The sequence below is a fragment of the Lagenorhynchus albirostris genome, chromosome 19 (assembly GCF_949774975.1).
Source record: "Lagenorhynchus albirostris chromosome 19, mLagAlb1.1, whole genome shotgun sequence".
NCBI classification, from domain to species: Eukaryota; Metazoa; Chordata; class Mammalia; order Artiodactyla; family Delphinidae; genus Lagenorhynchus; species Lagenorhynchus albirostris.
The window spans coordinates 50478019-50490483 of NC_083113.1; the positions used below are offsets into that span (position 1 = coordinate 50478019).

At 44.4% G+C, this 12465-nt stretch overlaps 1 protein-coding gene across 1 annotated transcript; it reads left to right on the top strand.

Annotated features, from left to right (window-relative positions):
* Window positions 1–501: 501 nt before the first annotated feature.
* On the top strand, window positions 502–12188 carry NUDT7 (nudix hydrolase 7). Its single transcript, XM_060131517.1, has 4 exons — window positions 502–631; window positions 3124–3277; window positions 5997–6155; window positions 10822–12188. Exons 1-4 carry the CDS (start codon window positions 519–521, stop codon window positions 11188–11190), a joined length of 795 nt encoding a protein of 264 aa, XP_059987500.1. The 5' UTR covers window positions 502–518; the 3' UTR covers window positions 11191–12188.
* Window positions 12189–12465: the final 277 nt, after the last annotated feature.

Sequence of the window (12465 nt, forward strand, 5' to 3'; positions counted from 1 at the left end):
TCTAAGGACTTCTGCTTTATCTATGTACTTTTTGATTCGTGTCTCTCTCTCCCATTTGACTGTAAGCTCTGCGGTGTCTTTTCGCTCACTGCGGGAGCTGCATCCAGCACAAAGTACGTGCTGGGTAGTCATGTGTTGACTGCTGTTCAGAAAAGTTGAACCAACTTGACCTCCTAGCAACAGTGAGTGCGAGTGTAAGAATCCTCTCAACTCACCAGCACTGCATTTTCACTTTTTTCTTTTTTCACTGTTGTCAATTTTAGAATGCCTCACTTACCTCCGGCATTTCAGGGAAAGCTGAGAGCTACTTTGCGCGACCGGGAGGGCTCGACGTTTAAGCCCCACTAGCCCCGCCCTCACGTCTCGCCCCGCCCCGATCCTCCGCCTACGGCTCTCGGCTCAGTCCTGCTTCCGACCCTAGAACCCGCCCCATCCCCGCCTCCGTCCCCAGGCCCCGCCCCATATCCGTCCCCAGGCCCCGCCCCTCTCCCCGCCCCAGGCCCAGAGCTGCTCTGCGCATGCCCGTCCGGGCGATTTGTTTTTCACCCCCCGCCCGCCCCGGGAGGAGTTACCGGAAACAAACTTTCCCGGGGAAGATGTGGCGATCCTCTCCTCCCCAGAAGCCAGTCAGGTAAAGCCTCCCCGGCCCTGGCACCCCGAGCCCTGCCTGGCCCGGCCTTGATCGCGGCGAGGCCGAACAGATCGCTGGCCACGTATGACCGGCGCCTTTTGGCTACTTTTTGCTGAGCCCCCTTGCCCACCCTCCGAGCCCGCTCTCCGGGCGCTCACCTCTCTTGGCCGCTCGCAGGGTCCCTGGGCCTTCACAGCTTCTCCCGCCAAAGACAGAGCCGTTTGTGGCTATCGTGGGTGCACACCCCTCCCCCAAGGGCTTCCCTCTTCCGCTCACCCGGTCTCCGGAGTCCGACCTCAGGGACTGCGAGGCCGCGCCAGGCAGCTCAGGGTTCAAGGTCGGGATCTTGGGTCTCAGTTACGTAACCCCTCTGAGCCAGGACGTGATCGTGTTTTCACCTTAATGAGAAAAGCAAGGGAAGAAGGTGAGATGAGCCCATGCCCAGAATGGGGTGGCTGCTACTGTTGGTGTTTTTATGGCGATTACCCCAAGGACCAGCCCCCTAATGGGGACGTTTTTGCAGACTTTTGCTTCTGCTGGTCCCTCTGGTCAGTTCTGGGCGCCTCTTAAAAGCCATACTTTTAAGTAGTCCCTCGCATTCCCGGTAGGGACAGTTTCCTTTTCTGGACGCGGGCTTGTGTGCACGGGATGCGCCCTGGAGTCTCCAGTGACAGCATTCCGTTTCTCTTTTCAGGCCATTTGGTCGCTTTTGACATCCACTGCTGTTACCCAACCACATTATTGATCATCCTGCCTCGTAGAAAGAAGCAAAAGCTAGCAAACATCTCTGGCAACAACTGCCTAAGGACTGAGACATTTATGATAACATGTTACCATTCCTTGGACCCTGAGTGTCAGCCACAGAACCATGTCATTTAATCATCACAAATATCTTCAACATGTCACAGATGAGGAAAGGGGGACTTAGAGAGGTCGTTCCTAACACTTTGAAACCAGTTCTGCCTCACTTAAATACCCGATTTTGCCCCTTATGCAAAACTGCCCTAACCATAGAAAAGTTAAAATCAAACTGTTAGTTTCTAGGGCTGCCATAACAAAGTATCCCAAACTGGATGACTTAAAACAACAGAAATGTATTCTTCCACAGTTCTGAGGCTAGAAGCTCAAAATCAAGGAGTCAGCAAGGCCATGCTCCCTCTGAAGGCTCTAGGGAAGGACCCTCCCTGCCTGTTTCGGCTTCTGGTGGCCCCAGGTATTCCTTGGCTTGTAGCACCATCACTCCAATTTCTGCCTCATCTTCAAATGACCTTCTTCCCCATATATGTGTCTCTCTGTGTCGTCTCCTCTTCTTATAAGGACACCAGTTATTGGATTTAGGGCCCACCCTAATCCAGGATGATTTCATCTCGAAATCCTTCACTAATTGCATCTGCAAAGATCCTGTTTCCAAATACCATCCTGTTTTCAAATAATGGTGGTTTGGGGGAGGGGACACTATTTAACCCACTTCACAAACCAGCAATAAAATACACCTGTCAAAAGGACCAAAACAGACCCATAGTTATGGAGTCAGGGCATCATTTGTGGTTATAAATCTAAATACTTGGCTTTTACTAAGTCACAGGTGGACCCAGCCATCTATGTTGTAACAAGACCTCTGGGTGATTCTGTTGCTGCTTAAGTTTGGGAACCACTGTTACAAGGCATTTGAAGACAAGGGTTTGATAATGTGACATAAGGGCCAGGTTAAGAGAAAGTCCTTAACCTTACAATGGTCTAACTTTACAGTGACTTGCTCTGCAAACCTGTCTTCCTGAATATTATTATGGATTTCAACACTGAGCTATTGCACTGTTGAAAGAATATTTACCATTACTTAAAATTCATTTAGCTTTTGAAGTGAACTCAGGTACGGAACTGTGTTCTTAGTAGTTTTTTGTCTCTTTTAGCTTGCCAACAGTCACGTGATTTGGGTATTATTACTGCTGCCATATTATTAAAAAGTACACTGAGACTCAAAAATGGTAAATGCCAGGACACACAATGAAGCAGAAACACTCAGGATTAGGAACTTTTTTTTTTTTAGGAGTACAGATGCTCTACAATATTGTGTTAGTTTCTGCTGTACAATGAAGTGAATCAGCTATATGTATATGTATATCCCCATATCTCCTCCCTCTTGAGCCTCCCACCACCCCCCATCCCACCCGTCTAGGTCATCACACAGCACCGAGCTGAGCTCCCTGTGCTACACGGCAGGTTCCCACTAGCTATCAGTTTTACATATGGTAGTGTATATATGGCAGTCCTAATCTCCCAGTTTGTCCCACACCCCCCTTCCCGCGCTGTGTCCACACATCCATTTTCTATGTCTGCCTCTCTATTCCTGCCCTGCAAATAGATTCATCTGTACCATTTTTCTAGATTCCACATATATGCGTTAATATACGATATTTTTTTTTATGACTTACTTCACTCTGTATGACATCATAACTCTGGTTACTAAACTGTTTGGTTTGTTTCCGTTTTAGAAACAGTTTGATAGATGACGCTAAGGCCCGCTTAAGAAAACATGACGTTGGGACCAAATATTCTCACTTGTTGTCTAACAAATGTTCCATCCTTTTACCGTTGTTGGCTAAAGAAGGAAAACTCTACCTGTTGTTCACCCTTCGGTCAGAGAAGGTAGGTGACAAAAAGGCTCCTTCCATTAAAGTCTCAGGACATGCGAAAACCCCAGGAAGTGCTGTCACTGGCACTTATTCTGAGGTTCTAGCTTCTCAACTGTACTCTCAAAATTGTGATGTTCGAGAAGTACATGAAGCCACAGGATAACAGGGCTGTTTTGGAGAAGTTTTGGAAAGTAAAATAAGTAATTTAGCTAGCAAGTAATTTAAAATACTTTTAGGCTGGGGTTTCTTATCCAGCCATTGGCGTTTGGGCTGGATAATTCTTTGTTGGTGGAGTTGCCCTGTGCATTATAGGATGTTTAACAACATCCCTGGCCTCTACCCACTACATGCCAGTAACACACACACACACACACACACACACACACTCACACACACTTTTGTGACAACCACAAATGTCTCCAGACATTGCCTACTGTTTCAGCAGGGATGGGGAGCGGATAAAATTGCCCCCACTGAGAGCCACTGTTTTAGACTACTCCCACCCCAGGTATAATGTGAAAATTCTAGAGCACTGATGTTGACAGCCTGGGCCCTAAGCTGGCTGCCTATGTTCGAATGCAGTCTTGTTGAAGCTGTGTGACTTTGTCCTAATTAATTACCCTCTCTGTGCTGTAATGTCTTCACTTGCAAAATGAGGACAAGCTGTTAGTACCTGCATCCTAGGGCTGCTGGGAGGGCTCTACAGGGTAACAAATGTAAAGCACCTAAATCAGCGCTGGCACTTGGCAAGGATTCAGTAAGTCTCAGCTGTCACCATTAGTGTCATTAGCACATGTGGCCTGAGTTTTTACGATAGATCGTTCCACTTTAAAGAAATGTTGGGCTTGGGAATGGAGTTCCCCTGGCTACACCCCTGGGTACTGTCACTCTCCCTTGCTATTGGGGGTACTTCTGAGGAAAAGTTGGGGAAGCAGTCATTTCAAAGTTATCCTAGTACAAAAAACAAAACAGGCCACAATAATGAGAAAATAGGCTTTGTAAGCAGAATAAGAAGTATCCCTTGGGTGGGGTCAGGGGGAAGCTGAGGAATCAGCTGAAGTTTTTGGGGTTTGGGATTAGACATGTGTGGGTTCTCTGTGGTCTGGGTCTGGCAACAATGACATAAAGACATGAGATGATGAAAATCCAAGTTCCAAGGGGGAGGTACTCAGTGGGAAGCAGGGACAAGGGTCTGTTCCCAGCTCTGCGAAAATCACCAGAGAAGCACTGAAATATATTTTTAATATTATCAGACAGACAGACAGTAATGTAGAAAATCTAGAGAACCCCAAAATGGGTCTCGGTTTCACTCGGAGTTGCTTTACCTATTGATTATTATGTAAGAATCATCTTAGACCATAAATTCTGATGTGAAAAGGTCACTTTTTTTTTCAAAGAAGTATTTCAATCTGATTACACCTGACTTTAGGCCCTATTTGGCTGTGGGAGTAAGAAATTCACTGAGGCATTACTGGAGCTGTGTCCCTCCCTGGAGTCATATAAGCAGGGCCCCAGGAGACAGACAGACAGACAGATGATAGGTGATAGATAGATGATAGATAGACAGACAGACTGATAGATGATAGATAGACAGATAGATGATAGATAGATAATAGATTATAGATAGATGATAGATGATAGATAGATAATAGATTATAGACAGATTATAGATAGATAGTCAGATAGATGATAGATAGATGATAGATAGGCAGGCAGATAGACGATAGATAGATGATAGATAGATAGATGATAGATGATAGATAGATGATAGACAGATGATAGGTGATAGATGATATAGATAGATGATACACAGATAGACAGATGATAGGTGATGATAGATGACAGACAGATGATAGGTGATGATAGATAGATGATAGACAGATGATAGATTATAGATAGATTATAGATAGATAGATGATAGACAGATAGATGTTAGATATGTAGATGATAGATGATAGATAGAAGGACAGATAGATAGAAGATAGACAGATAGATGATAGACAGATGATAGATAGATAGATGTTAGATAGATAGATGATAGACGATAGATAGATGATAGGCAGACAGATGATAGATGATAGAGATATATATATGATATATATAGATATAGATATCTGATATAGATATAGACGTCAGAATATATATCTGTATCTCAGAATATATGTATCTATATATATACCTGAATCACTTTGCTGTATACCAGAAACTAACACAACATTGTAAATCAACTATAGTTCAATGAAAAAACATATTAAAAATTTTTTTCTTAAGGGTTAATTTTATATTATGTGAATTTGACCCCAATTAAACAAACACTTTAAGAAATAGTCACTTCTAGAACTGTTCTGAGGACTCAGTGAAAAGAAATCCACGTGAAGCAGCATGCCCAGAACATGATAAGCACTCAGTAAAGATTATTGATGACATTGCTGTTTTCATTCTCCTTTTGTTCCACTTTTTCTCCTCATCCATGTAAATCTGTTTGTGTGTGTATGGTATCTTTGGAGGGCAAGGAGAGAAAAATCAGAAGTGAGGGTAGTTCTCCAAGTTCATTTTTTAAAAGGATTCAAGAGAAAAAAAAAAACTTTTCCTTTAGGTCGCATTCCCACTTATTACCACGAGTGTGGGAATGGTCTCTGGCACAAGATAGAAATGCAGCGCATACTTGTTGAATGAGTGAACAGTAGCAAACTTGGAATCACACACTGCAGCTCTTTTCTTTCCATATCCAGCTGAGAAGGTCACCTGGAGAGGTCTGCTTTCCTGGAGGCAAGTACGAACCTACAGATGCGGATGACGTGGCCACGGCTCTCCGGGAAGCCCAGGAGGAAGTGGGGCTGCATCCTCATCAAGTGGAGGTCGTCTGCCGCCTGGTACCAGTGCTGTTTGATGTAAGGCTTGGGATGGAACTGGGTTTCTTAGACTCTCATGAGCTCGCAGTGGACACACTATCTTCAGGGTTCCATGTTTGGCCAAACATGACCCTCAAGAGTGCTATACCGAGTCAAGAGACTGGTTCATGTGTGGACTTTGCCCCTTGTGAGCTAAGAGGCCTTAGGCAAGCCCCCCTTCCTGAATGGGCCCCTTCTTCCCCATCCAGAAATGAAAGGGCTGAACTCCATCAGTGGTTTTCGAACCAGGTGCTGTGGAACCCTGCAGATGCCTCAGAATTGTTTCACTAACATTCAGTTCACATTTATTTTTCTCCAGTATGCATTTATTTTGAGAATTCTCTTGAAACAATAATACACACTTGAGCATACCAAATTTCAGCCCCTCGGAGGCCACCAGGGTATCACTTTTGCCCTAAGGATACTCATTTTTGCACATACCGTGCAACCAAGTTTCTCCATGTCACATTAATTGAGCAGTATCCTGAGATCACTAGGGAAGCTGTTTAAAAACAGTTACTGCTTGTAACTGCATTTCTGTGTGAAGCAGGATTTCCTTGATAGTATATACCAAACAAACAAACAAACATAACAACAAAATGAATCCTGGGGCTGAGATAGCCAGACCTTATTTCATATGAACTGAACACAACAATTTCGTTGTTGTACTAATTGACTTTAGAAGAAGTAAATACTAATTGACTTTAGAAGGAGTAAATATGAAGTTGGATAACAGCGTTGTTTTATCAGTATAACATTATTCATATAAACTTTTAATTTTAGATAGTTACAGATTCACGGAAAAGTCACAAAGATATCACAGAGAGTTCTCGCATACCTGTACACGGGTCCCCCCATTATTGACGTCGGACATCACTGTGGTACATTGGTGACAACTGAGAAACCAATGTTAGTACTTTACCATTACCTAAACTCCACTCTTGTCTTTTACTAGTTTTTCTACTAATGTCCTCCTTTCTGTCCTGGATGAGATCCGGGACACCATGTTGTGCTTGGTTGTCATGTCTCCTTATTCTCTGATCTGTGACAGTTTCTTAGCCTTCCATTATTTTCATGACCTTGACGCTCTTGAGGTGTACTGGTCAGGTATGTTCTAGAATGCTCCTCAATTGGGGTTTATCCGATATTTTTCTCCTGGTTAAGCTAGGTTTATGGGCTTGAGGGAAGAATATCACAGAGGTGAACTGTACTCATCACATATCAGAGGTAGGTGTAAATTTTTTTATGTTTTAAATAATATCGGGCTTCCAGGTGTATTTTTATGTCAAAGGAAGAATCCCACTGATACCTAAAAATTAGAAAACCAGATCGCCCTTTGTGAAGATCGGTGGTGCTGAGATATGTCTTAGTTGGGTCCATTTTAAAAATAGAAAGGTCACCACTCAAGGGAGATTTAGTTTGGAGGAAGCTAATGGCAATAAATGCATCCTTGATGAAAAAGAAATGAGACAGAGAAAAGGAACATGGGATTAGGACAAGATACGTGTCAATTACTTCCTCTTCAACTATGTTTTCTACTGGGAGCCTGTTTCAGAGGATGTCTGCAAATCCCCCAGCACATCTTAGGGATTGATTTTAGAACTCTTGACAAAACGCATAATGGTTGTAAGTTCCCAAAGTAAGAGTAACTCCATTTCCAAGGTCCCCAGGAGCTACTGAGTTCTGCCCTTGAGGGGATAGGATACAACAGTCTTCACAGGTGTTTATGGGTCTTCAGGAGATTTCCATGGACCAGATGCTCCCGGAGCAGGAGGTTTCTAAGATGACCTGCTCTTGATATAATGCTGATCACATCAACGAGAAATTAGAATGAACAAAGTCTTTCAAGAAAGGTGTACTGTGTTTAGAAGTGCTAGTGAGGGTCATTTTGTTTTTTGGACCTTGCAGATCTTTTAAATGTGCTACCAAGATGCCATTTATTTAATGCTTAGAAGCATAATCTAATCCAGTGGTTCTTAACTGGGGGTAATTTTGTCCCCCAGGGAACACAGGGCAATGCCCAGAGATGTTTTGGGGTGTCATTGGCTTTTACCCACACCTGGCGTTAACCCTCCCACGCCTTCCAGCCCCCAACCTGCTTGTCCTTTTGTCATACACGTATGAACTTCTCTCTGCAAAGGCCTTGGGGGACAGTTCTCCTTTTTCTCTGTACGTGGCCCATACCTGCCAGTCTCGATCCTTTTCTTTGCCCCCAAAGGCCCAATTCCAGTAACATTTCAGTGGTGTATCCTGACTTCCCGGGATGTTTCTAATAGCCTGCAGCTTCTTCCAGGGGCCCTAAAGCCTGCCTCACCCTATGTCCACAGCAGAAGCCTGTCTCCATGGCGTTTCAACTCAGCAGATGGCCAAATTCAGAGTTTTATGGGTCCTAGGATGTCTGCCACGCACCACCCTTTATTCCCCTGCCAATTCAGACACCTGTGTTTCTAGAGACCGGATGTCCAGAGATGCTGCTTCATCCACAGATTCCCACAGTCTCTCTTACTCTTCTAAGCTTGAACCATGTTAAACGTGCCTGACTCTGCATCTGAAACATTCAGTCTTAAACCATGATCTCCTTTTGAGGCTTTGATTTTTTTTCCCCACCCATTTCCTCAGGCTCTGACATACCAATTTAAGGGCCGGCACTGCCATGCAAAGTCACTTTCCATGCACCTGCCTAACAAGTGTGGCCCTCAGTCCTCGGGAGGGGATGAAATCTGAGCTGCAGCTGGGAACTCTCCACTGTCGTATTTGAGCCACCCGCTAGTGTGCCATCTTGGAGATACGGTGACACGTGTTTGATAGAATTTGAGTGTGTGGGCAGCAGGCCCGTGGTCGAATCCTGGTTTCTGCCAAGTGTTAGCTGGATGTGACCTTGGGCAAGTTTTTTCTTGTCCAGTTGCCATTGTTCAAGCTTCCTCGTGGGCAGGTTGTTGTGAAGAATCGGGGCAGGGTGTTGGATTCTAGAGAAGGTTATGGTCTTTGAATGGAAATAGCAGCCACGGATGCGTGCTGAGCAATACTCCAGGCTCTGTCCAGATGCCTTCTTAGTCATTTCAGGCCGTGTTTCTGATACACACACCAGCAGCTTTCTTCCAAGACCCGTGCCCTTGGACTACTGGAACCGCCTCCCCTGATGCACAGAGAGCCAGCACTGCCTTGGTTTACTTCCAGCTGGGCCGTCCTCAGCCAATGACTGAGCGGCATGAAAGCCCCGCCCCCTCATCTCGTGGGACAGACTCGAAGGTGCACTTTACACCCCGCAGGCCCCCACGGCGTCCTTGCCTGGCTCCCCCCGCTCCCCGTCTTTCTTCCCCGCGCCCTTCCTCACCACTTCCTTAAGAAATCACTTGCATCTGAGTCTTCATCGCAGAGGCCGCCTTTGGGGAACCCTGGGACAGAAGAGGCTGAGCCTTCACACAGGGCCAGGCACAGCGAGGGCTGCTGCTGGAACAAAGCCTCTGGCCTCTGGCAACTCATGACCCCAGATTTCCCACTCTAAGCGTGTCTCAAGTCTGTGCTCCCATTCTCCTCTCCTGGTCCACATGTTGACTTTTCATCGTTAATTGGGTTAACGGTCTGAGTCATCACTGTTTTTTTTTTTTGGCTGCACCACACAGCATGTAGGATCTTAGTTCCCCGACCAGGGATCGAACCCGTGTCCCCTGCACTGAGAGCGTGGAGTCCTAACCACTGGACCGCCAGGGAAGTCCCAGTCATTGGTGTTCTTAAACATGCTTTAGCTGTCCTTCCTCAGAATTTTCCACAGGCCTGTTTATCCTCCTGTAGAACCCCAGCCTCACAATGTATCCCTGGATTTTCCCACCCACTTCCTCTTAGGAGTTCTCCCAGGAATTCCTGATTCTTCCCACTTTCTAATTCAAGGTCATGCAGCCCTTATCAGCTCCTACACTAAACTCCAGGCCTCCCCCTCAAGATTTTCAGTAGTATCTTTCAGTTAACGGCACCCTACATTCATTTCAGCACAGTAGTGGTTGTAAATAGAAATCCCCCCCACTTATAAGCATGTATGTTATGTAAAACAGTATATATATACACACACATATGTATCTCTAAAATTTCCCACAAGTGGGAACATGCCACAATTAATACGATGTCGCTTTTCTATTGGTAAGATGGCACATACTTGTCTATACTGATAAGGAAAGGTGTCTATCACATTCTTTTCAAGGGCTGCATAGTACCCCATTATATGGATATAGTCGTAATTGATCTACCCTAAATATCCATTGAGCAGTGATAACTTTAGTTTGGGACTATTACAAATAATGCTTCAGTCTTGTACGTTTATCTTTTCTCACTGGTAGGAATTTATCATACAGATGTACCCACACAAATGCAATTTCAGGGCCAAAGGGAGCACATTTTTATAATATTACTAAATCTCTGTTCCAAAAGATTGTACCAATTTATGTTTCCCAAAAATATCATTTTCAGACTCATCTGAGATGCTGCCTCAGTTAGGGCAGAGACCACTCCCATTTAGGGGGACATAAAGTTTACTTATGGAGCAAGTTTTATGTAACTGACTGCTTTGGCCTGTGAGCTTAGCTCATGTAGAAGTGGCATGCTTTTAACCACGCTTTTTTTGAAACGGTATGTCTTCACTTCTCAGTTTGTATCTTTTGTGTTTTGCTTTCAGAGAGATACATTGATAACCCCTGTTGTAGGATTTATAGACTCCAACTTCCAGGCCAAGCCTAACCCTGATGAAGTTAAGAATGTGTTCCTGGTGCCTCTGGAATATTTCCTGCATCCCAGCGTCTACCAGCAGAATCACCTGACACGCTCTGGTCATCATATTATTATTCACTGCTTTGAGTACACGAACCCTGAAGATGGTGTGACTTATCATATCCGGGGAATGACTGCAAAATGTGCCTTGTTCGTTGCCTTAATTATTTTGGGGAAAAAACCCTCCTTTGAGGTTGAATTTAATCTCAACGATCTGATGTCATCCTCTGAAGAGTCTTTACTGAAGCTTCATAAACGTGTTACAAGCAAGTTATGATTTATGAGACCAATACTCAAATAACTCTCTAAACGGTGTTTGTGTGGGCTTTTCCACAGAACAACAATAATGCCAGCTGTTGGAATTTGACAGGTATGAATGTTTCCTGCAATATGAGGGTAAAAACCTTGCCTTTTTTCCAGTTCCCCTCTATTATCTGAAAAAGCAAAAGTCTTTCAAAAGTAGAAAAATGGGGACTTCCCTGGTGGTGCAGTGGATAAGACTCCACACTCCCAATGCTGGGGGCCGAGGTTCGATCCTGGTCAGGGAACTAGATCCCACATGCATGATGCAACTAAGAGTTCACGTGCCACAACTAAGAAGCCCACCTGCCACAACTAAGACCTGGTGCAACCAAATAAGTAAATAAAAATTTAAAAAAAAATTTTTTTTTAAGTAGAAAAATGTGTTTATACTGTTGCATAATTTCACCCACAGTATATCTAACAATGCTGTCCTTACACATGTAAGAAAAAGGATCAGGCACGTAGCAGGCACTTAATAAATATTTGTTAAATGTATGATCTTGTGGCGTTCATCTTGTTTGTAGGAGGTAATACCTCTATCTGTTGTTACATGTGACAGAAACTTCTGACCAGCCATCAAAATCCGTCCTCCTTTTCTTATTGGGCAATGGCGTTGAATCTGAGCCCATAGCTGCCCAGGTAGAAACAGCATTACCTAAGTTCTGGTGCAGTTAAATGTAACTCTGAAATTTAACTTAAGCCAATGGAATGTGAGTGAAAATCGTTCTTGCAGTCATCTCCAATTTAAGGGACAAGCCAGATTCCCTGGATTCTCTTTCCCTTTTCCCTGATTTATCTGCAACCCAGCCTTGACTACACAGATGAAGACAATTCCTGCAGGAAAGTTAGAGCCAAAAGATGGTAAGAGCTTGACTCTCTGAATGAGTCTGTGGAGCAAAGCAACCCACCATCTTGGACTACTCACTTGGGACTGTTACATGGGAGAAAAATAAAATTCTGTCATTTCTGCCACTGTAGTTTGGGGTCACTGTTACAGCAGAGCTATAGCCCTAATAATACACCATAACACTTGAAAATGGTTGGCTGGATATTCGCCCAAACCTGGGGTGTTGCCAGCAATTAGAATTCAGGATGGTCTGCATTTAACATATGAGTTCTGGGACGTGCACAGGACAACTTTAGGTGTTGGTGGGGTTTGGCAGTCATCATCCAAAATAACTGAAATGAAGGACTATGACAGGCCTGCAATCAGGAGAGATACCATTATCTGTCTTAACATGATAGCAGA